The 26836-nt window shown below is 33.7% G+C and overlaps 1 protein-coding gene and 1 pseudogene across 10 annotated transcripts in view; both read left to right on the top strand.

The window, feature by feature from the left end:
• The window catches only part of MIPOL1 (mirror-image polydactyly 1), a 503449-nt gene that overhangs the window by 313822 nt on the left and 162791 nt on the right, over nt 1-26836 (top strand). For all 10 annotated transcript variants that reach the window (XM_077126913.1, XM_077126915.1, XM_077126918.1 and 7 more), the window contains one exon: nt 10155-10249. In XM_077126913.1, coding sequence (XP_076983028.1) covers nt 10155-10249 — 95 coding nt within the window. The remainder of the gene's footprint in view (nt 1-10154; nt 10250-26836) is intronic.
• LOC143654816 (mitochondrial import inner membrane translocase subunit TIM14 pseudogene) lies at nt 5399-9031 on the top strand (annotated as a pseudogene).

Genomic DNA, 26836 nt, shown 5'->3' with positions numbered 1-26836 from the left:
TCTTAGCATACAAATATTCCACACATGGTATACAATCAGTGGCTCACAATATCATCACATGGTTGTAAATTCATCACCATGATGATTTCTTAGAACATCTGCATCACTTTAGAAAAAGAAAGAAAAAGAAAAAAGTCATGCATACCATACCCCTCACCCCTCCCTCTCATTGACCACTAGTATTTTAAGCTACCCAATATATTTTAACCTTTGTTCCCCCTTGTTTATTTTATTAATCCATATTTTTTACTCATCTGTCCATACCCTAGATAGAGGAAGCATCAGACACAAGGTATTCACAATCACACAGTCACAGTGTAAATGTTAAATCTTTATACAATCATCTTCAAGAAATAAGGCTACTGGAACACAGCTCTACAGTTTCAGGAATTTCCATTTTGCCACTCAAGTACACCCTGAACTGAAAAGGGATATCTGTATAATGGGTAAGAATAACCTCCACGATAACCTCTAGACTCTGTTTGAAATCTTTCAGCCACTGACACTTTATCTTTTCTCATTTCTCTCTTCCCCTTTTGATCAGGAAGGTTTTCTTAATCCCTTCATGCTGGGTCCCAGCTCATCCCGGAATTTCTGTCCCACTTTACCAAGGAGATTTATACCCCTGGGAGTCATGTCCCATGTTGCGGGGGTGGAGAGAGCAGTTTGTTTATTTGCCCTGTTGTCTTAGAGAGAGAGGCCACATCTGAGCAACAAAAGGTTCTCTGAGGGTGACTCTTAGGCCTAATTTTAGGTAGACTTAGCCTATCCTTTGCAGGAATGTTTCATAGGGGTGAACCCCAAGATCAAGGCTTGGCCTATTGATTTATTCGTCCCCACTGCTTACGAGAGTATCAGAAATTCTCCAAATGGGGAAATTAACTTTTTCCCCTTTTTTTCCTATTTCCTAAGGGGAACCTGCAAGTACTTTACTCACTGTCCAGATCTCTCTGGGATTTATCGGAGCATCACACTAACCTGTGCAAACCAACAGAATCTCATGCCCTGGTCAAGATTCCCTGTACTTATGGTGTCCAACTAAACTGACCATACAAGTTAAATTAGGAAATGCACTACCCGAAATATAAATTTTGCACCAAATAAACATCTCTCCCTTTAGTCTCACACAGAAGCTGAAGTTTTAAAATAGAGATATCATCCTTTACCCAGTCTTCTGATATAGTTTAGTCCTGTCCAGATCAGCTTCATTCATATCTCTACTCAATGTCTGATCATTTTTTCAACTTTTTAAACAGTTCCTGTATGGAGTACTGCTGACTTTCATAGCTTCAGAGCTCTAACTCTGAGTCTCAGATGTAACATAAATACCCGAAGTTTCTGGGAAAGACCAGATTATATACAAACAGTTCAGTATTTCAGAATTTAGAATGAACAGTTACACCTCCTGAATATATATGACTGCTGTAAGAGCTTACAATCTAGGACCTTTTACAATAAGCCCTAACCTGATAACCCATGCTCTCAAATTTAATTCACTGGCTTTTTATATTATGGATAGTCAGCATAACAGAGGCATGATCATATTTGTCGTTTTTTTCCCTACATTTCATTCAACATATAGCTTTTAAGTTTCATTCATACCATTGCATGCCTCACACCTTCATTCCTTCTTGGGTCAGCTCAGTAGTCCATTGTACCCTTAGGCCACCTCCATTCATTGGGGATCATTGTGGATCATGATCACTGCCACCAGAAACACCAGTGTGGAAATGTCTATTTGTATCCCCACACTCAGTTTCTCCAGGTATATACTGAGCATCAGGGATTCAGGATCATATGGCAAACCCACCCCTAGCCTCCTGTGGAATCACCACACTGCTCTCCAAAGGGCTGCATCTCTCATTTCCCTGCAGACAGTGAATAGGTACATCTCTTTCTCTGCATTTTCTCTATCATTTGTTTCTGTCTGACCATTTCAAAAGTTTTATTCAAACATCATACAATCCAGCCTAAGTGTATAGACATGCTTTCACCATTACACTCTATCTGAAGACATTTACTTTTCTTCCACAAAGAATCCATGCCCCTCTTCCAATACCCCTGCCTGTTGACATTTAGTTTTGGCATAATGCCTTTGTTACATTCAGTGGAAGCATATTACAATGTTATTGTTGACTATAGATCCTAGCTTACATTGATTGTACTTTTTCCTGTATACCATCTATTTTCACCACCCTGCAATACTGACATTCCTTTGTTCTTCCTCCTGCAAAAAATATTTTTAATTTGTACATTTAATCACCATCATCATACACTCTAGGTGTTCTTAAATTATACCATCTCAGTCTTTATCCTCTATCCTACCTTCTGATTTTGTACATGCCCTCAGCCGTCTTCCCTCAATAACACTCACATTCATCCTCATTCAGTGTACTTACATTATTGTGCTGCAATTTTGTAGTATTGTGTTATCCATATCTGAATTTTTACAGTCAGTCTTGTTGCACAATCTGTATTCCTTCAGCCCCAATTGCCCAATCTCTACCTTATTTCTATCTCCTGATAACCTGTATTCTTAACTTAAATTCTCCAAGTTCACCCATTAATGTAAGTTCATATCGATGTGACTATACATTATTTGTTCTTTTGTTTCTGGCTGATTTCACTCAGCATAATGTCCTCAAGGTCTATCCATGTTGTTGCATGCTTTATGACTTTATTCTGTCTTTCAGCTGTGTAATATTCTATCCTGTGTCTATACCACAGCTTGTTTAGCCAATCCTTGGTTGATGGATATTTGGGCTTTTTTCCATGTCTCGGCAGTTGTAAATAAGCTGCTATAAACATTGGTATGCAAATGTCCCTTTATGCCCTTACTCTCATGTCCTCTGAATAGAGACCTAGCAATGGGATTGCTGAACCGTATGGCAATTCTATACTTACCTCACTGAGAAACTGCCAAACTGCCTTCCACAGCGGTTGTACCATTTTACATTCCCAACCACATGGATAAGTGTGCTTCTTCTTCCACATCCTCTCCAGCACTTGTTGTTTTCTGTTTTGTTTTGTTTTGTTTTTTTGATGATGATGGCTGTTCTAGAAGGTGTGAGATGATATCTAATTGTGGTTTTGATTTGCATTTCGCTCATAGCCAGTGAAGTTGTGCATCTTTTCATGTGCCTTTTAGCCATGTGTATTTCCTCTTTTGAGAAACGCTGTTCATGTCTTTTGTCCATTTTTTTAATTGAGTTGTTTGTCTTTTTGTTGTTAAGTTGAAGAATCTCTTCATATATTTTTGATAGTAAACCCTTATCTGATATGTGGTTTACAAATATTGTCTCCCACTGCATAGAATGCCTTTTTGCTTCCTTGCAAAGTTCTTTGATGCACAAAAGTGTTTAATTTTAAGGAGTTTCCATTTATCTATTTCTTTCTTCAATGCTTGTGCCTTGGGTGTAAGATCTAGGAAACCACCTCCTATTACAAGTTTTATTAGATAGTTCCCTACATTTTCTTCTAGAAGTTCTATGGTCTTAGCTCTGATGTTTAGGTCTTTGATCCATTTTTGAGTTAATTTTTGTATAGGGTGTGAGATATGGATCCTCTTTCATTATTTTGTATGTGGACATCCAGTTCTCCAAGTATTGCATAATAAAGAGGATGCTCTGTGTCAGTTTAGTTGGCTTGACTGCCTTATCAAAGATCAGTTGTCCATAGGTGAGAGGGTCTACATCTTGAACGCTGTGTCTGATTCCATTGGTCAATGTATCTCTTTATGCCAATACCATGTTGTCTTGACCACTGTAACTTCATAATATGCTTTAAAGTTAGGTAGTGTGAGACCTCCCACTTCATTTTTCTTTGTCAAGATATTTTTAGCGGGTGGGCCATGGTGGCTCAGCAGGCAAGAATGCCTGCCATGCCGGAGGACCCGAGTTCGATTCCCGGTGACTGCCCATGTTAAAAAAAAAAAAAAGATATTTTTAGCTATTCAGGGCACAGTCCTGCCTTTCCAAATAAATTTGGTTATTGGTTTTTCTATTCCTATAAAGTAAGTTGTTGGGATTTTAATTGTTATTGCATTGAATCTATAAATCAATTTAAGTAGAATTGATATCTTAACTATGTTTAGTCTTCCAATCCATGAGCACATGACTTTTATTTCCTTTTCTTGTCTAATTGCTCTGTCTAGAACTTCCAGCACAGTGGTTAATAACAATGTTGACAATGGACAGCCTTGTCTTGTTTTCCTGATCTTAGGGGGAAAGCTTTCAGTCTTTCCCCATCGAGAATGATGTTAGCTGTGGGTTTTTCATAAATTCCCTTTATAATGTTGAGGAAGTTCCCTTCTATCCCTATCCTTTGAAGTGTTTTCAACAAGAGTGGATGTTGAATTTTGTCAAATACCTTTTCTGCATCAATCAAGTTGATCGTGTGATTTTTCTGCTTTGATATGTTGATTTGGTGTATTACATTAATTGATTTTCTTATGTTGAACCAGCTTTGCATACCTGGAATAAATCCCACTTGGTCATGGTGTGTAATTCTTTTAATGTGCTTCTGGATTCAATTTGCAAGTATTTTCTTGAGAATTTTTGCATCTATATTCCTTAGAGAGATTGGGCTGTGGTTTTCTTTTCTTGCAGTATCTTTGTCTGGCTTTGATGTAAGGGTGATGTTGGCTTCATAGAATGAGTTAAGTAGCCTTCCCTCCTCTTCAGATCTTTGAAGAGTTTGAGCAGGATTGGTACTAATTTTTTCTTAAATACTAGGTAAAATTCACATGTGAAGCCATCAGGTCCTGGAGTTTTCTTTCGTTTTGATGACTGATTCAATCTCTTTATTTGTGATTGGTTTGTTGACATCATCTATTTCTTCTCAAGTCAAGGTTGGTTGTTCTTGCTATTCTGGGAAGTTGTCCATTTCATCTACATTGTCTAGTTTATTAGCATATAGTTACCCATAGTATCCTCTCATCACCTCTTTTATTTCAGTGGGGTCAGTGGTTATGTCTCCTCTTTCATTTCTAATTTTATTTATTTGTATTCCCTGTCTTTTTCTTTTTGTCAACATAGCTAAGGGTCCATCAATCTTTTCTCAAAGAACCAACTTCTGGTTTTGTTGATTTTCTCGATTGTTTTCATGTTCTCAATTTCATTTATTTCTCCTCTAATCATCATTATTTCTTTCCTTTTGTTTACTTTGGGGTTAGTTTCCTGTTCTTTCTCTAGTTCTTCCATGTGAAGAGTTAATTCCTGGATATTTGCTTTTTCTTTTTTTTTTTTAATATAGCTTTTTAAGGCAATAAATTTACCCTTGCTGCATCCCATAAATTTTGATATGTTGTGTTTTCATTTTCATTTGCCTCAAAGTATTTACTGATTTCTCTTGTAATTTCTTCCTTGACCCACTGGTTGTTTAAGAGTGTGTTGTTTAGCCTCCAATTATTCCAAATATTTGTGAATTTTCTGGCCCTCTGCCTGTTATTGATTTCCAACTTTAATCCTTTATGATGAGGACTTTTCTGGGTCCAGGGACCTATCTGGAGGTTGTAAGTTTCTAGAAATTTACCCTAGTGAATGGAACCTTTGTAGAATCCTATATATAGCCCCAAGTGTTCTTTAGGATTGGCTGGAATGATTGTGGTTGGTGTTTGGCAAGTTATGGTAAGTAGTAATGTGTAACTGAAGCTTGCATAAGAGCATCCTTTAGAGTAGCCTCTTGATTACCAAGAGGCCCTTTTAAAAAAATTGGAGTATGATTTTTGTATGAAGTGTACGAACCATAATCGTTACCACTTAAATAAAGATATGGAACATTTTCTGTATCCCAGAAGGTTCCCACATGTCCCTTTCCAGATGGAACACATTTCTATGGCAACAAAGGTTTTGACTTCTAATACACGGAATGGTTTTACCTCATCTTGACTTTCATGTAATTGAAATCATGTAGTAAGTACTCTTTTGTGTGTGACTTATTTTTGTCAATATGATAAAAGAACCATAAGATTCATCCATGTTGTTGTTGTGGCACTAGTTTGTTCTTTTTTTGTTGCTGCATTGTAGTCTATTGTGGAAATATATGAAAATGTGTTTTTTCATCTTCCTTGAATGTTTCCAGTATAGGACAATTATGAATGAATATTTTATGAACATTCTTGTACATACTGCACAGTGAACATGAGCTATCATTTTTGTGAGGTATATACCTGAAGTATAATTGCTGGATCATAGATTATACGTACTGTCATAGAGTTTCCCAGAAGTGTTATACTAATTTATATTCCCATCAGCAATGTAAGAGAATTCCAGTCATTTCACATCATAGCCAGTACATCCTAGTATTATCTGTCATTTCCATGTTAGTTATTCTTTAGGGTTGAGTGAAGTCATATCATATTACAATTAAAATTTTATTTTCCAGATAACTAATGATGTTGACTAGTTTCTCATGGTAATTGACCATATGGCTATCTTGTTTGTGAAACAACTTTTCAAATTTTTTCTTTCATCACTTTGAATATTTCATCCCACTGCCTAAGAATTCCATGGCTACTCATAAGAAATCTGCTGTAATCTAGTTATATATGATAGTCATTTCTCTGTGTTCTCAAGTTTCTTCCTTTGTATTTGACTGCTAATGTTAAAATATAATTACATATTTATACCTCTGTATTTTTGTTTTTAGTGTTTGGAAAATGCCAAAGAAGTGTTGTGGGGTTAAAATGGCTCACTAATAAAAGGAACTGTTAGCATTAGGGTTGAATGGATTAAACAGTATTAGAGGACACAATCAGGAGTTGTAGTAGAATAGGTTGGTTCAAACTACAAATTATGATTGGGAAGCCAGATAGATTTAGAAATGGGACATTAAACTGTTGATCTCATAATTTAGAGTGTCAGGCAAAATGGAATTACAGAACTCTGAATAATTAGGCCAACATCCTTGCCAAGTAGGAAATCATAAATAGAAACATAGTAAGAATGAACACATAAGAGGTTAGTGTTCAGAGATCCCAGAGAGAACAAGCAGAAATTGAATCAAAGTAACTAAACAGAGGTCTGGATTCAAGATGAAGCCATGTACTAAGAAACCACTACAGAATGTAATTCAGGCTTAAGATAAGATACAAGTAGTTTCTCCATGTTATTTATAACAGTGTTCAGTGATGTGAACAGTGTAGTCTTTTCTTTGTCTGTCCTTGTAAGTTACTAAATAAAACTCTAAGAAGTTTTATTAGAATTCCTGGTATTGTGCATGTCATTTTTTTGGTAGAGGCTTGGGTTGGTGGCTGCAGCCTTTGGGTTGGGATGAACTGCATTCCTCCCCTGGAGGCAGGGGAGCCGAGCCAGAGCCATGACCAGTACAGTGGTTGGACTGACCATTACAGCTGCAGGATTTGCAGGCTGTTATGTTTTGCAAGCCAGGAAGCATACAGAACCTCAAGTAAAACAAGTTTTTCAAAGCTTCTGAAATCAGGTGTTACAGAGGTGGGTTTGAGCCCAAAATGACAAAATAGGAAGCAGCATTAATACTAGTTATAAACCCAACTACCAATATAGGAAAAATAAAAGATGTTCATTGATGAACTATGCTCTTAAATCATCCAGACAAGGGAGGCTCTCCTTATCTAGCAGCCAGAATCAGTGCAGCCAAAGATTTACTAGAGGTCAAGCTAAAAAAATGAAATAAATAGATGATGAAAAATATTAAGTTCATTTTTGTTTACATATATGATTACCAACTTTTTATAATAAAATTCCTCAAAGATGTGGTTTTAAGAAATGATTTAGCAAAAGCCTTGTTATAATTTTAAGTTTGAAAATTTTAAATCAGATTGTAGGCTATTTTAGGATATTTGGAGGTTAATTATTAGTTATGGATAAATGTACTTATACCATTTGAACAGAAATATTACTCATTACTCATTTAGCTAATAAAGTAGTACCTGTGTGAACCAGGTATTTCTCAAGGCTTGGTGAACATGGGTAGGCCTGGTATTCCAGGAACTCCCTGTCTAATGAAAGGCTGATAAACAGGTAATTATAATAAAATGATGTTATGATGTAATTAGCACAAACAGTTAGGTAGTAGGGACTCCTATCTCATTGGGAGAAGAGGTTGTTAAAGGTACAGAGAACCACACTGTAAAAAGCAAAGGCCTAACTACTTGGAAACTTGCAGCTAAAAAGTGTATTTGCTACAAACTTGATATAAGAAGTTGAACCACGTATGTACATTTCATACTGATAGAACTCAGATTTCATACTTTAAAAACTATTAAAATATGATAAAAGAGATTTGAGAATACAGGACCTGTTCCCCAGAATGGAATAATGGTCAGATAATCATATAATCAGTAAAGGAAGGATGTTTTAAAGCCAGAAAGTATTAGTAACCTTAAACATAGCTGTCAGAACCTAAACAGATTAGACTATGGAAATTAAAAAACTGACTTGCTATAATGTAACACCTAATCTTCAGCCAAATAAATGTGGGAGGAGAAAATAAAATGTTCCAAATTGACCAAAGCATGGGAATTTAAAGTGCTTGCAATCCCATTTTTATGATGGAAATTTCTTAGGCAAGATTGACATTTACCTGATAGAACATTGATTTTCTTTATGCAGGCGATGAACTTGAAAATTATCATCTAAGATATTTAGTATTGGCATAGATCTACCTCGCTAATTTTCTCTTACCTACTCAATAGTTGGTATTCCTTAAATATATGGAACAGGATGTTGGATCTTTTTTCAGTGGAATGTGATATGTCATTTTTTGTGGGGTTTTTTTTTTTGGCTTGTCATTAATCATTTATGTTACCATTTCTATCACATTTTGTAGTATACTGAAAATTGGCAAAGTTCTTAATTATTGGCATCAAGAGCTAACCATCTGCTGTTATTTTAAATTCTTTTTACTAGTTTTGGGGAATGGTGCATCTTTCATTATGGAATGCTGCATCTTAAAGCAAGCATTCAAGCATTGCTATACTTAATTATGAAATGACTTTTTCTTAGAATTTGAATAGACCAGATGCATGATAAATTAATATCTTAGGGCCTAAATTTACATGCAAATATCCAAACTGGATGTTTTTATAATTCTTCATTATTAAAATAGAAAAGTGGTACTACCTAATATTCACTTATATGAAACTAATTTTCCTGCAATCAAGATGTTAATATTTCTCTTATGACTGCACTTTTATGCAAGAAAATAATGCCAGTGATATCACTTGAATTCAGCAAAATTTGGCATTGTATACTTCATGAGATTTGTGACATCAATTTGGTCTATATTAGCTATAAAACACCATATAAAGGGAAAGGTGACCTTTTCATGCAAAGAAAACATTTGATGCACAAAACTAAAACCTGACTTACCAGTACTGTATTTAAAAAATTATATTGAAAACTCATTTTGGTAATGCCTAAATTCCATTGTGGATGAGGAAGAGAAGTGGCAAGTTCTTTTAAAATTATTAGTTGAACTCTATTGAACTCAATTTGAACTCCTTTAAAATTTGAATATTATAGTGAACATTAACATCCCTTGAAAAAAATATCTTTAGCATTAAAGGTTTCTGTCATTTCCCCCGTGAGGATTTTTTTTTCCCTGCAGAAAAGGAATTGAAAAGGTTAAGTCATATCTGGAAGAATCAAGTTGTAGTCTTGTGAATTTTTTTATGTGAAATATCGAAGATGACCTGACAACATATTTAGAATTTTCTGAGTTTTATTATTAATAAAGTTAAAGGGCAATTTAGTGTGATTAAGTCATGAAGCCACATTAAATTCATTTGTGAAACACCCATTGTGCTTATCTCTACTCTCGATATTGCTCTGAACTCACTCATGTTCCACATTCTGAATTCTATGTATAAAGTTAAACATTCCAGAAGGGCATATAAACTTATCTGATGATACAGATAAATAAGGTTGAAGTTTAGTAATGAGTGCAGTTGGTAAATTTAATATGCTTGTCTTTAGTATTTCCATCATTAATATAATTGGATTATTTTGTGGTAACTTATGAGACACTGCTAAGAATATTGCTCGATTTTCAAAGTACAACAAACTTAAGACTCCTGGTCATACTGTAATACTGTATATTTTTCATACTGTAATACTGCATTTTAACACACCAAAACTAATACTTAATTTTCTTAAAATATTAATTAATTTCAGGCAAAGTTGTTATCTATGCAACAAGCTAGAGAAACTGCAGTTCAACAATACAAAAAACTAGAAGAAGAAATCCAGACACTTCGTGTTTACTACAGGTAAAATTATTTTTAGCCTGGAGTAAAATAAATGTACCTTGTTTAGGAAATATTTCTACCTTGTTTTACAACAGTGATTGAGGAAATACCTCATTGAAATGAAACATTATGCACGTAAAGCATTTTTGTAATTTTAAAATGACTCATGCATAAAATACCCATTATTCTACCTTCCTATGTTTGGTAAAGTTGAAGTTTGCACTCTGATTAGAATTATAAAATTTATGTAACTCATTACCATTCGTTTGATTGGAACTTGGTTACCTGTTGAGCAGTTTGCCCATCTAAATGCCAACTCTAAAATGATACGTATTTTTCAAGTAGTTTAGTTCAGAAATAACAACAACCTTTCACTTATTGTAATATGAAAAGTTTCTAAAGGAATATCACTAAATGTTTTTTAACAGATTAATTTATGCTACAAAGTAGTTGTGTAATCAATTCAGAAGATCAGAACTGTCATTTTTAATGAAAATAAAATAGAAAATGTCAGAATGCATCCCATGTAGTAAGGAAAATATTGTTTTGTGATAATTTTTCAATTTTTTATTGGTAAGAAAGAGAAAGAAAAAGGTAAGATTATATATTGAAAGATTTTGAGTATTATAAAGCTAAAATATTAATTTTTAAAAGACTTTTTCATCTGTATGAATTTAACAGTTGTATGGTCTCTTCTAAATAATGAATTAGCAGTTACTGGCCCAAAGATATTTTTTTACAGTGCCCCTTCTCACTGCTACTTTAAACAACAATTGCTAATGGTACAGAAGCTAAATCTACTGGGATTTGCAGTTAGGCAGCCATACCTTCTATGACCTTACATAAATGAGCTGTAAAATGGGAATAATGGTACCTATCTCATAGGATTATTTTAAGTATGTTGGACTCTTAGCACAGTATTTGGCTTATTGTTAATGATCAAGAAATGTTAAAATTTCTTTTTAAAGCAAGAAGATAAAGAGGTAAATGGAGAGTCAAAAAGTAAGCTATTCCTGAAGCCACTACCTGAAGTTGTACAGTAATCCAGCAGCACTGGTTCTTGATAATGATTATAAAACTATATTTTTTTAAAAAATCCTACATAGCGCAAAAAAAACACAAAAAAACAGTTGTGGGGAGTGGGTTGCCCATGTTTGTGTGAATCTACTTTTGAATGTTTGTTCTGTTCTACTGATACGTATTTCTGACAATACTAATGCGTCTTAGTTAACCTACCTCTATTTGTAAGTCTTAAGATAGGGTAGAGTCCAATACTAGTGGTCAATAAGAGGATGGGGAAAGGGGTATGGAATGTTTGGGGTTTTCTTGTTTATCTATTTTCTTTTTCTGAAGTAATGCAAATGTTCTAAAGATGGTCATTGTGATGAATACACAGCTATGTGATGACATTGTGAACTATTGATTATGTACGTTGCATAGACTGTGGAATGTGAATATATCTCAATAAAATTATATTTTTAAAAATAAGGAAATCTGATATTAACTTACCATCACCAACCAAAACCATTCCAGCCAATCCTAAAGAACACCTAGGGCTATATATAGGATTCTACAAAGGTTCCGTGCACTGGGTAACTTTCAGAAACCTACAACCTCCAGATAGGTCCCTGGACCAGAGAAATTCTGAAACCTAGGAGGCCTAGACTCTCTACAACATCAGCTAGTTCCATTCCCCTACCTCATATTATTGACAACCCCTCCCAACATATAAAAGTTAGAAGGCCATAGCCCAAATACCCCTAAAGAGTATGATAGAAAGATCAAAGAAATGGTGAAACTATACAGAGAAGGTAGAATTTAACAAACGAATTTATCGTGATATTTCTTTTAGTCTCCAGTATCTTAGAGCAGCTAGAAGTAAAAACCTAAAGTTGTGGAATTATAACCCATACCAGACACTGAACTCTGTTCTACAACTAATTGTTGTGCTGTGCTTTGAAATTTATTGCTTTTTTTATATACATGTTATTTTTCACAAAAAAGAAAAAAAAAGTCAAGTGTGATGATAAAAAAAAGATTTATTCCTTCTAGAATCCTCTATTCTGGAGCAGCTAGAAGAAAAAATCTGAGAGGATGATATGGTAGCCCATCATGGCAAACTCTGGGCTACCATAGGTGCTTAGAAAACTATTGCCTTTTTTTTTTTCTTTGCTTTGTATATATATTATTTTATACAAGGAAAGTTTTTTTTAAAGAAAAGAAAATAGTGATAATCTAAACAGAATGTATAGCTCACAACAGTTTAAAATAAATGTATATATATTTTTTGTCTTTGTGAAAAAAATAAGGAAATCTAAAAAAGAAGCCATGGAAGGAAATTTCCAAAGAGAAAAGAAAAAAATTTAAATATAGCTAACAGGTTAAGTAAAATAAGGATCAAAAGTATCTTTTGTGTTTAAAATTAGGTGGTCACTGGTGACCTCCATAAGAGTAATTTCAGTAGTATCTGATTTACAGAAGCTAATTTTCTGTATACTGAACAGTAATTAAGAGGTAAAGCAGCATAGCAATCTGACAATAGAGTGATCCGTGAAGAAAGTTGAATAAGAGACAAACCATAGTGATGGTTGAGAAGAGAGTAAAGTAGTTTACAGGCTTTTTGTTTGTTTGTTTTAGAAAAATGTGAAATACTTGATTATTTTTATCACCTAAATGGAAGGAGCCAATACATAAAGAATTGTTCCATGGAACAAGATTCTAGAGAGGGTAGTATGAGATGGAATCTAGAGTGCCTGTGGAGAGTTTGCTTGAATTAAAAAATGGTCTCCCTGTGATCATAGACAGGGGTTAAGGAGAAAAGAATAGTGATTGTAAATGAATTCAAGTCCACAGTTAATGGTTTCATTTTTTTCCTATAAAGTAGCGTCAGCGTCTGAGAGTGAGAGGACTTTCTTTGAAAGGAGTAACAGAGATTTAGGGTAGCTACTGAAGGGGAGGGGAGAGAGAAGTAAATCAGGCAGGGCAAAGAAAAGAATAAAGTGAAGCAATCCTGAGGATTTAGCTGGAGATTGATGCCATAAACTTGTACGAGTTTTAGATTGTACAGGGGTATAATTGTCTTTAATACGCTGAGGATTGAAATGATTCAGTATTGTGGATTTTCAGGGCTAAAATGACAGAGTGGAGCAGTTGAGGGAACTAACGAAGGTTATTGAATTGATAAATTACAGGGCAGGAAATAAAGTTGAAGGGACAGTTACAGAAAAAGGAGGAGTGTAGAAACTATACGTCTTGAGAAAATCATCAAGTAAATGTAATGGAATAAGAAAATTTAAGAGCTGAAAAGGTAGGAGGTTGTAGTCAGAGAGTGGGATAGCACTGATTTAAGATCTCAGAGGTGAAGCACTCGGACCTGATCAGTGATAGTATTTAAGAGGTGAGGGTCAGTAGACATGAAGAAGTCAAAGATTTATGAAACTAAAATATCGAATATCCATTTCAATGTTGTCTCTCAAAATGCTGGTATTTCTTGGGGTGCTCCCTCAAGTGCCATAATAGAAAAATGATTGAAAAATAGATAAAAGTTTCATGCTGAAATAAAGAGTGGCATGTAGCCAAATGTATCAAAAGAAACCTATTATATAATACGTGACAGATGGAAAACTGTACACTATCCACTCAAAGAGAAATAGCAAGAAGGTTGCATTCTTCAGGTAGATCTATGTTTTCATCAAAGTTCTGTGAGATTATACAGAAATTATTTTTAACAGAATGTAGGTAATATCCATAGATGTTGTACAACTCCAGGACAGAACAGGAAAGTTCCAAAAACAAAGAAACAAATTTGATTAAATCAAAGTAAGCAACATTTTGTGCACACTGTTTTGTTTGTGCAAACCTGAATATATAGGGGTTACATATCTGTATCTGAAACACAACTAATTAATAGAGGTATTAGGCTATTCTGAAAGTTTCTTATGTTACGGATGTGAAAATAAAGTTCCATTTTTATGCGAAGAAACCTGAAATTAGTTGTGTAATTTCATATAACTCTGGATAGAACTCAGAGATAATACATTATGTTTAGCAAACTTTAGGAGAAAATAGTTATTCAAATATTTCAAAATATATATGTATATTTTCATATTAAAAGAAGTTATTTACTAATAATTAAGAAAAAACGAGCTAAGAAAAATACAGGAATAGAAAAGCAGCAAGCTGGAGCCAGGTGTGAGTCAGTATATAGCCTACATGTTTATCATGAAGCAGCATGTTGAGTCTCAGCTTCCCAATGCAAAAGCGGAGTCGGTTGTATGATTATTTATTAGTTTCAGGGGTAGATTAAAATATGCTGACACCTTTCCTTTGCCTTTAATTTTCCAGTTTATTTTTATCAATTAGTGATAATGACCTCATTGGTTTTTTCTTTCCTAGAATCATTTTCTTTCGTTAGGTCAAACTAAGAACTACTGTTGCTGTAAGCATTCCACCTCCTTACTTGGAACATGTAATTGATTTTTATTTTTCTGAGTTTCTGTATTTTGTTTCCTCTGGGTTTAGAAGATTTTGGTCGCGTACTTAGAAAAGAAAATGTTGGGCTTTTGTTTATTTTTGGCAGAATTAGGGGCAGGGGCAAGTGAGTAGGGTGGGTAAGCATATTAACTTTTATAACTGACAGCTCCTCTACATTAAGGCAGAAGGGATAACAGGAGAGGAGTAACAGTACAAAGATTTAAAATAAATTTCACTTATTTCAAAAGTGCTATTAATAAAGTATTAGTTCCTCATTACTGCTATGTCAAATGCTAAATCCATTTGCAACATTTCATCCATTGCTTCATTAGTCTATTTCTAAACCATTTCATCAAGGAAGAATCTTAAACTTGTGAGCATTAGATTTTATTTAGTAATAATTTTTCTCCTGTTGTTGTAAACCTGTAGTACTGCATTCCTAAGTTGAAGCATAATGACGAACTTTTCTCATTGAAAGAATGCCCAAGTTTCAGTGTTTGCCGTTTTATAGTACTTCCTTGTATTTCCTTTTGCTTAAAGAAGGTGTAAATTAAAGTGTGTAGACAAGAGTTAGATCCTGTTGTTTGTTGCCATAGAATAGGATTTGTACTTATAATAACAGCAGTTAAATGTTTTAATTTTATATTTTGTGTGACTATATGGGAAGTTGCAATATCATTAAGCCCGTAGTAAATTTCACATTTTAGTTAGAACAAAAATCTTGAATAGAACGCTCCATATTTTAAGGTAGTATGCTTCCTATGATTGTGCTAGTATTTTTTAAAATGAGTAAGTAGAATCTGTTTTTGACACAGTGAAAACTGGACTGAACATAAACCCTGCTTATTGGGTATTTAATATACATTTCAAAGTCATAAAAGCCATAAAGATAGAGGCCATGTGAAATATGCTTAAAAAGAGTGAAATTTAAAAATTTTTTTCTATTTTCTTCTTATAAATTTATTCAGTATGGGCCTTTTTCTTCTCATATATATTTTTTATCTATATATGTGCTATCCTTAGCAATCAGAAACTGTCACTAGGATCCTACTGTTAACTTTTTTCATGTGGTGATAGTTTTTCATTGAACTATAGGCTCTTTCAGTCAGCACTATGTATTGTAAGGCGGTCAACAGTGATTAATACATGCAAATTCCAGTCATAAAGCAGAATTTTTCTCAATGCAAATCCCCCATTTAAAGTGGGGTTGAAGACTTGACCCTGGCCTCATTAGTTACATGTTCTTATCAACTGTGATAATTGGCCTACCTGATGGCACAAAAATTTTGCCAATGTGTATTTTTCTACAGAAATGAACTATTCCTAGATTTTTTTTTATGATTCCATACTGCAAATGCAATAGAAAGAATGCAAGACTAATTTTTGCTTCTGTCTTTGAGTTCAGTCAGGTTTTTTAGTTAGCATAGTCAAAGCCCAACTATTCTAGATTTCATTTTTAACTTTGACATTAGAGGTTTCTTCGAGTACTAACATTTTATGAAATTTGTTATCCCTTCATATGAAGTATATGAAGTTTTTTTTAGTAATATTGGAATCAAGAACTGTCTTCTTATGCCATTAAATTGTGCCTATTTGAGGAAGTTCAAGGCCTTTATAATATACAGCCAGCTTCACCTTTACTATTCAAGTCATTGTATTATATTTATCCATGGCTCTGGAATGCAAAACAAGAGGAAACTTTTTAAAAAGTTTAAAAACTGACAGTTTTCATTTTCTCTAAGTCCAGCAGTTTGGAATATATTTCTTAAGGGATCTTTCCTTCCTCCTCTCAACTTAGAGAATGTGACATTTATTAACTTTCTTAATTTCCAAATTTCAGTTATTTCACCCATGAGCAAAAATGGTACTGTCTGCCTGCTATAAAAATTGGAATGGTATATTTGAATTTAAGAAGAAAGCTGTAAAAAATTATATACAGGAAATACATTAATATTAGTGTTGATAAAATTACTTAACAATTTTTCCCCTACTGAAATAAGATAATTAAATTAGTAAAGAGACTATTGCTAGTGAATTTTGTCTTCTATGACTTTGTATCTGGAAGGATACTTTTGCATTATTGGGTTTCACCATTTTCTGTGCCTTATTCTACATAGTAAATTTTAAGAATAAAATTAAAATTCAATATGAGTAGTTCCCAACTACTACTTGTTATGCTATAAAATGGTCTAACCTCCTCTTTTAAGAGCATTTACCATCACTGGCTGAGAGAGTTCAAATATAAGAGGCTACTCTGGAGGTCATTCTTTTGGGTGTCACTCTTATGCAAGCTTCAGTTAGACATTGCTACCTCCATTACTTGCCAAACTCCAACCAAAATCATTCCAGCCAGTCCTCCAGAGCACCTTCGGTGATATATAAGATTCTACAAAAGTTCCATGCTCTCAGGTAATTTTCCAGAAACTTACAACCTCCAGATGAGTCCCTGGAGCATATAATTCCAGAAACCTAAGGGGCTAGCCGCTCCAGAACATCGCTCATTCTGTTCCTCTATCCCATATTATTGACAGCCCATTTCAACATGAAAAAGTTAATATGGGCATAGTCTAAACACCCGTAAAGAGTGGGAGAAAGATCAAAGGGATGGTAGGGTTGAACACGTAAGTATTTTTGCTGCATCATTATATTGATATTTCTTTTAGTCTCCAGTATCTTAGAACAGCTAGAAGTAAAAACCTAAAATTGTAGAATTGTAACCCATACCAAACTCTGAAATATGTTTTACAACTAATTATTGTGATGTGCTTTGATATTTGTTGCTTTTTTGTATATATGTTATTTTCACAAAAGAAAAAAATTGATCGTGATGTTAAATATATATATATATATATTCCTCCTAACCTCTAGTGTTCTGGAACAACCAGAGGAGAAACTTGAGATGATGAGTGGTAGTCCATGTCAAACTCTGACATCTGTTGTGTAACTACTTGTTGAAGATTGTTTTGAAAATTACTGCTTTTTTTCTTTCTTTGCTTTTGTATATATGTTATATTATACAATTTAAAAAGTTAAAAAAAAAGAGCATAGAACAAAATAATTTTGTCATTTAATTGTGTACGTTGCAAAATTACCCCAGAGTTAGTATTAGAATATGTTTGCCAATTATAAATCCTGGATCTTGCTGTTTAGTAACATTATTTTTATCTACATGATAAAAATTTAATGGTATAATTTCTTAGATGAAAAAGTTCATTGTTTCCCTTGGTCTTGGCATTCAATATCCGTTGTATCCTTCATAAGAAATCTCTTATTTGTCCCTTTTCCAAAATTTAATCACTTACCAATTTTGCTAGATTTTTCTTTACAGTAGCTGATACTTTTGCTTTCTTAAGTTGCATACCTGTAAAATTTCGTGCCCGAGCTTTTCTTTCTACGTTGTCTTCTCACCGTTCTTGCTCCTCAAAAGCATCTTGAAGCATTATTTTCAATCTCTCATTCAGGCATCAAAAATGTTTAATAATGTCAAGTTACCTGTATAATAAAACCCAAACTCTTATCCTAATATTCATGAACTTCCGTAATATTGCTGCCACCTCTATTTCTTTTTTTTTTCAATGTACTAAATTTTTTTAATACTTGTTCCTCCTATTATTTATTTATTTTTAACCCATATGTTTTACTCATCTGTCTGTAAGGTAGATAAAAGAAGCATCAGACACAAGGTTTTCACAATCACATGGTCGCATTATGAAAGGTTTATCATTATACAATCATCTTCAAGAAACATGGCTACTGAAACACAGCTCTACATTTTCAGGCAGTTCCCTCCAGCCTCTCCATTACATCTTGACTAACAAGGTGATATCTGTATTATGCATAAGAATAACCTCCAGGATAACCTCTCAACTCTGTTTGGAATCTCTCAACCATTGACATTTTATTTTGTCTCATTTCTCTCTTCCCCCTTTTGGTCAATCCCTTGGTTCTGAGTCCCAGCTCATTCTAGGATTTGTGTCCCACATTACCAGGAAGGTTCACACCCCTGGGAGTCATGTCCCATGTAGAGATGGGGAGGGCAGTGAGTTTGCTTGTCGCGTTGGCTGAGACAGAGAGGCCACATATGAACAACAAAAGAGGTTCTCTTGGGGGTGACTCTTAAGCCTAATTTTAAATAGTCTTAGCCTATCCTTTGCAGGGTTAAGCTTCATATGAACAAACCCTAAGATTGGAAACTCAGTCTATTGCTTTGGTTGTCCCCACTGTTTGTGAGAATATCAAGAATTCTCCACTTGGGGAAGTTAAATTTTCCCCTTTTCTCACTATTCCCCCAAGGGGACTTTGCAAATGCTTTTTTATTTACTGTTCAGATCACTCTGGGATTTATCAGGGCATCACTTTGGGATTTATCGGGGCATCACTCTGGACAAACCTACAAAATCTCATGCCCTACTCAAGGTTCCATGTACTTATGATGTTCAATTAAGCTGCCCACATAAGTTATATTAGGAAATGCACTAGTCAAAATATAAATTTTGTACCAAATAAATGTTTTTTGTTTTAGTCTCACACATAAGTTAAAGTTTTAAAATAAGTGCCACCTCTATTTCTGATTTAATATCCCAACAGTCATCTTTCTAAACCACTGATTTCATTCATATTTGTGTCTCTGGTTCCAGTATACCACCTCATATATAGTCAGCACTCAACAAATATTTCCATACTGAATTGACTATTATTTACAAATAATTGTTTCCTGGACACACCCAACAATTTCCTACTTCAATGCTTTCCATATGTCACCCGCTCCCTCTGGAATACTTAATTGCCACCTGTCAGATTCTAATTGAGACTTCAAAACACAGTTTAAATGCTTCTATTCCGTTAATCCTTTTTTGATCTTCCCAAACAGAAGTGACCTCATTCTCCTTAAACCTACCACCGCAGTTATTCAGTGGCACTCTCACAATTCATGCTTCGTGCTTTTCTGTTCAATAATTTTATATGTCTCAATTCCCCTAATAGGGCTTCTATTCTTTATATATAGCAGCCTTCAGTAAATATATGCTGAACAAATGAATAAGAAACAAATTTAACACTAGTTTAAAAGTTTCTTCAGGTAAAAAGTTTCTCCCACACAGTGGTAGTCTATGCAATGCATGTAATAAGAACTCAGTGATAATTGTGTTAATGAATGAAGATGATTTGGTGATATCATCTAAGTTATACATTTATAGGGAGCTGGAGCAAAATGGAGTCTCCATGTAATAAAGCGAAATATATCACCTGGCAACAAAGTTTCTTTTTTTTTCTGATCTATAGTGTTCAAATTTGGAAACTATTGTTAGAAACATTTGTTTGGATTTTACCTTTCTTGACATTTAAAACTAAGAAAATAAAAAATTAAATTCTAAAAAAACCCAGCAAGATCATTGTTCATTATAGCATTCTTTCTTATAAATGAAAAAAACTTTAGCATCTTTCCCATAAGTGTTTTGCTTGCTCTATACAGTGTTTTAAAAATTTAAACTAGTTGCCAAAGTGAAAAATTGGAATATTGGTCAACATAGGATCCTTAGGATTATGGCATAAATGTGCATTTCAGCACTTCTCTGGGGCTAAGTAGAAGCTACCTTCTTTAAGCAGAATATGTGTTCTCCATTTCATTATGTTTCCCATCCTGCCTACTTCATGCATTAAAATCATCTACTTTATTCAGTTTTCTGCCTAAATGTTCCTGGCCACATTATTTAAAATAGCCTACTCCCAAACTGCAGCCCTTTCCTTTATTTTTCTTCATAATATGTATACCTACTGCACATTATACTACATATTTATTCATGGGTTGTCCTCTAGAATGTATGTTCTGCAAAGACAGGGACTTTGATTTACTGCTGCATCTGATTCCTAGAGCAGTGTTTGGCATACTTTGATACTCTGCAAAAATTTTTTGATTGACTGAATATACATATATATATATTTAAACATTATGACACATCAAAAACTTATCTGGAAAAATTGAGTCTAGCAGTTAGATTTGTCTATATGTGGTGAGTTAGAGGAGAAGGTTTAATTTTCAGTTCATGAAAAGTATATTTAACTTTCATTTTATGATAAAGTATTTGAATTTTTATGTTGTATTACTTTTATAATATCTGTCTATAATTTTTAGAAGGTCTTCTTCTATAATAACTTCCACAAATTAAATTTGATGCCTAGACATAAATAGGCATCTATGAAAATGATTTTGTAATGTCTACATACATGTTTTTTGGTATATGAATATATTTAGATTGACAATGAAATTCATATTATTTAATAAATATTAGTGTTATGATTTACAAAAGACAAGAAATATAAGGATATTAAAATCCAAATGTAAATTCTCCTATATATGGAAGTAATACATGTAAATGATCCCACTTACACTTTAGGTTTGTCAAATATCTGAAATTCATTTTTGAAGGACTTTGCACTGCAGCAATTCAAGCAATTTTTAAATAGAAAAAAAATGTGTTAAGGAAAATATTACTGCTTTTAAGAGAAATATTGACCTGAACATTCTTCTGCCACTTGGTAGAAGAAAGGGCCCATGGCAGGTTAGTAAAGTAGAGGGTGCTTTTTAAAAATGTCAATCCTATAAACATTAGCTATAACCTGAATGACAATGAGAAGAGAGAATTCCTTCATATTTCAAGAGACCTCACTCAGCATAATTAGATTTACTTAGGATATTTGAATTATAAAGGTTTTACCCTTCCTTTCTATGCATGACATGTCTATATTATTTTTTTTAGTCTTTTTATTGAGAAATCTTCACATACATACAGTCCATCCATAGTATACAGTGGCTTACAATATCATCACATAGTTGTGGGGCTTTTTGTTTTGTTTTGTTTTGTTTTGGGGGGTGGAGTGCACAGGCTGGATATTGAACCTGTTTCCTGCATGGCAGGCAGACATTCTATCACTGAACCACACTGCACCCTGTATATATTAATAAATGGTTTTAAGTCATTATTGAATTTAACTAGTTTAAAGTATTTGGCAAATGAAAATAATACCTAATAATTTAAGACACTTGTTCAGGAATTTTCTGATTCATTAATTGTAAAAACAATAAATAACAATGTTAGCATATAGAACAAGACGTAATAAATTGAGATTTGGGCTATTCTTGATTTCTGTGAACTTTATAATGCCACTGCTGTCATAAAGAGCTTAGTAAATATTGACTGATGATGATAATGATCCAACAATATTTTTAAGACTGGGTGGCACTGGCAGTACACAGTCAGATATCCGGGATTTAACCTTGTTATTTTGCCAGTGGGCTTTTCCACTGGGGCCTCTCCTGATAGGATAAATGTTTACCTACATTTAGGCATTTAAATGTGTAAATATTCCAGACTCAGTTATATATAAAGTAGGTAGAATTTTCATTCGTTGTCATGAAGCAGTTGTACCTTAAAGTTTAAACTTAAAATAAATATGATTGAATGTTTCTCCCTTAATTCTAAACAACAAAAGAAAGTTGTTTTATAAACTCAGATCAATATAAAATGATTGTGTTCCATGTCTACTCCAAAAACAGTAATTTTTTATGAAACTTATGAATTTACTAAGGCTTAATTTACTATTCAGTTAAGTTTTAAATGTGGCAGATTATGTCTTTTTTCCTTAGGGCTTATTAAACGTTCTATGACTATCGATATTCTATTAACATAGTACCAGTTATTTCTTCAAATGTTTTATAAAACTTCCTGTTTCTGATTGAATCCAAAGTAAGCAGAATTCTTTTACCATGTGAAACAATCATGAAGTCAAAAGCCTGGAGATTTTTTTTAGTTGAGTTTTAATAGACATTTCTATATCTTATAAAAAATTTATTTTAATCCATGAGTGTTAGGGTTCTCTAGTAAAACAGAACCAACAGGAGAGATCTGTAAATATGAGATTTATGAAGGTGTCTCATGTAACAATGGGAATGCAAGAGTCCAAAATCTGTAGGGGCAGCTGTGAAGCTGGCGGCTCTGATGAAGGATCTGAATGAACTCCACAAGAGAGGCTTGAAGAAGCAGTGAAAGAGTCTCTTTTCTCCCTTAAAAGCCTTCTGCTGATTGGATTATCTTATTGGTGGGAGATGGGTCTTAGTTGATCGCAGATGTAATCAGCCACCGATGCAATCAACTGACTGATGATTGAATACACCAGCCTTCTGGTTTATCAACCAGACATGAAACATCCTTGCAACAATGGTCAGGCCACTGCTTGCCTGACCAGACAACTGGGCATCATCACATGGCCAAGTTGACACCAGAACCTAACCATCTCACCCTGAAAAGATTAACTTTCTTATCAAGCTTGCTATGAACAGTAAATGCAAATGACAGTTTGCTAATACATCAATTTTAAGGGGAAAAAGTGAGAATTAAGATTTTGTTCTAGAAAGTTGGACACACTGTTTACTCATAATTCAGTATGTTTTCTGACTCTCTTTTGTTTCGGTTTCCTTTATTGTTTTTGTTTGTTTTGTTTTGTTGATTTTGCATAGGATTTAGAGTTGAAATAAGGATTTAATTTGATTTGTTAACTGAGTTGATCTGACAACTAAGGTGAAGCCAAGGAGCCATTATCAATCTTTTGTATACTGACTTTGGATTTTTTGGTTTATAATTAATAACATGATTGAAAGTTGACATCAAACTGAATGTAACTCATAATTCATAATAAAGAAAACATAATTTTGAAATCTGTTATACTTAGGTCTTTATTGTTTTTTTTTTGTAAAGTTTTTATATAGCATCCCTTCTTTTGTTGGGATATGGTGTTTCAATTCAGAACTAACACTACAGCAAAACAGATGGTGCAGATTCTAGCTGAGTGACATTTGGCAGGTAATTAACCTCTCTAAGCCTCAATTTCCTGATTTGTTAAATAGGAATTATGATAATACCAGCCTTATATTGCTGTGGAGAAAACTCAAATGAAATGCTTTTGGTAGTGCTTGGGTACAGTTATTTATTTAATAAATATGAACCATAGTTACTATAATCCCTAAGCGCTAAGTTTGTATTAAGTCATCATTAGCTTTCCTTCGTGATACTATTAATATATTTCCTTTTTCTTTTTTTACTTTTTATGTTCAAAATACAACTACAAAATGAAATTTTTCAGTTTTTCTTTGGGAACAAGATCACTAGAGTTAGGAAGGTATATATTTTTTCTAGTTGTATGGCATTTAAGACAATATTTAGTCAAAATAATGTGTTTAAATTTGAATTTGGCCCTTTTTGATCAATAGCTAATTTGCACAAGTTTTTATTCATAAAGAAATATTTTAATTTAGGGAAATCTGTTGAGAGTTAGAAATTTAATAACTTTTCATCATTTTTCTTCTAATGTATTAAAAAGATATTTTCCCATAGAATATCCATTCTAAATATATCACTTCTCCAATGTTTTTCATTGAAAAATATATTCCAGAAAATAAGAATGTAATTTTAAAGCCAGGTTTCTAATTCTTTCTAGTTTATATCCTGGAATTTGGTACATATGTTATCTTCTTTAATCCCTTTAACACTCTTGTAAGATGTTATCCCTTTTTATGAATGAGAAAATTAAAACATAGAGATGAACTAACATAGCAGTGATTGAACCATAAATTCTACCTATCCCATCTGAAACATTGGCCTTTTCTACTAGATAGTAACAGATTTCCCCATCTCCTCCCACCCTCTCTCAGAAGTACTGCTGAGGCAAAACTGGTACTTCAGCATTATTTTCCCAATTTGAATATGCTTGATATGTTTATTATACAAAACAGACCATTAAGAGCACGTTAAAGATGTATTCAAACAATAAAAGAATCTGACCTGCTTTTGTGTTTCACAGTCTTTGTGTGCAATCATACTATACAAATTGCAACCGCATTCCAAATTATGCTGGATATATAAATAGAATACTTCTGAATAATTTTTTATGAGAAACTCTAAGATCTTACAGTATGTCATATGTCAGGCTGCAAAAGGAAAATACTGTTCACTAGTAATTTCGTCCACACAATCGTATGCTTTTTGTTAGTATATTGTAGTATTAATAGTGTTTTGTCAGTGCTCTAGTACAGTCAACTACATAGCAATGACCATATTAAGAAATAGACATTAAAGGTCTAGTATCCAGAATATATAAAGAGATTGTTCAACTCTACAGCAAAAAGACAGACAACCCAATTACAAAATGGGCAAAAGACATGAACAGACACTTCTAAGAGAAGAGGAAATATAAATGGCCAAAAGGCACATGAAAAGATGCTCACCTTCCCTGACTGTTAGGGAAATGCAAATCAAAACAAGCTGTGGCATATATATATTCATGGAATATTATGCAGCTGTAAGACAGAATAAAGTTATGAAGTATGTAACAACATTGATGGAACTTAAGGACATTATGCTAAGTGAGATTAGCCGAAACAAAACTGCAAATACTGTATGGTCTCACTGATATAAACTAACATTAATGAATGAATGTGGAGAATTTCAGTTGGTAACAGAGACCATCAGGAGATAGAAATAGGGTAGATATTGGGTAATTGGAGTGGAAGGGATACAGATTGTGCAACAGGACTGATTATAAACATTCAGAAACAGATAGCACAATACTACCTAACTGTAATACAATGACGTTAGAACACTGAATAAAGCTGAATGTGAGAATGATAGAGGGAGGAGGTCTGGGGGCTCAAATGAAATCAGAAGGAAAGATAGATGATAAAGACTGAGATGGTATAATCTAGGAATGCCTAGAGTGTATAATGATAGTGACTAAATGTGCAAATTGAAAAATGTTTTTTTATGAGGAAGGACAAAGGAATGTCAATACTACAGGGTGTTGAAAATAGATGGTAATTTATATTTTAAAACTTTATGTGTGAGACTAAAGCAAAAAATATTTGGTACAAAATTTATATTTTGACTAATGCATTTCCTAATATAACTTATGTGAACAACTTAATTGAACACCATAATACTTGGAACCTTGAGCAGGGCATGAGATTTTGTAGGTTTGTCCAGAGTGATGCCCTGGTAAATCCCAGAGTGATTTGAACAGTGAATAAAAAAGTATTTGCAAAGTCCCCTTTGGAGAATGGTGAGAAAGGGGGAAAATTCAATTTACCCAAGTGGAGAATTCTTGATATTCTCACAAGCAGTGGGAACAACCAAGGCAATAGGCTGAGCCCCCAGTCTTAGGTTTTGTTCATAAGAAACTTAACCCTGCAAAGGATAGATTAAGCCTACTTAAAATTAGCCCTAAGAGTCACCCCCAAGAGAACCTCTTCTGTTGCTCAGATGTGGCTTTTTTCTCTCAGCCAACATATTAAGCAAACTCACTCCCCTCCCCCTCTCTACATGGGACGTGACTCCCAGGGATGTGGACCTTCCTGGCAACGGAAATCCTTGATTGAGCTGGTACTCAGCATAAAGGGATTGAGAAAACCTTCTCAACCAAAAGGGGGAAGAGCAAAATGAGGCAAAATAAAGCGTCAATGGCTGAGAGATGCCAAACGAGTCGAGAGGTTATCCTGGAGGTTATTCTTATGCATTAAGTAGATATCACCTGTTTAGTTAAGGTGTAATGGAGAGGCTGGAAGGAACTGCCTGAAAATGTAGAGCTGTGCTATAGTAGCCATGTTTCTTGAAGATGATTGTATAAGGATATAGCTTTGGCAATGAGACTATGTGATTGTGAAAATCTGGTGTCTGATGCTCTTTTTATCTGCCTTATCAACAGATGAGTAAAATATATGGATTAAAAATAAATTAATAATGGAGGGAACAAATGTTAAAATAACTTTAATAGATTGAAATGCTAGTGATCAATGAAAGGGAAGGGTAAGGGGTATGGTATAAATTTTTTTCTGTTTTCTTTTTCTTTTTCTGAATTGATGTAAATGTTCTAAGAAATGATCATGATGATGAATATGCAACTATGTGATGATATTGTGAGTTATTGATTATATAACAAGAATGGAATGATTATATGGTAAGAATGTTTGTGTTTGTATGTGGTTATGTTTCATAAAAAAATAAAATACTGGAGGCTAAAAGAGATACAATTAAAAAAAAAGTAGTCATTACACAAATGGCCATTTTCAGTTCTCTGGGACTTTACAAAAGC

The sequence above is a fragment of the Tamandua tetradactyla genome, chromosome 14 (genome assembly GCF_023851605.1).
Source record: "Tamandua tetradactyla isolate mTamTet1 chromosome 14, mTamTet1.pri, whole genome shotgun sequence".
NCBI lineage: Eukaryota > Metazoa > Chordata > Mammalia > Pilosa > Myrmecophagidae > Tamandua > Tamandua tetradactyla.
This window is presented reverse-complemented; position numbering and strand designations above follow the sequence as displayed.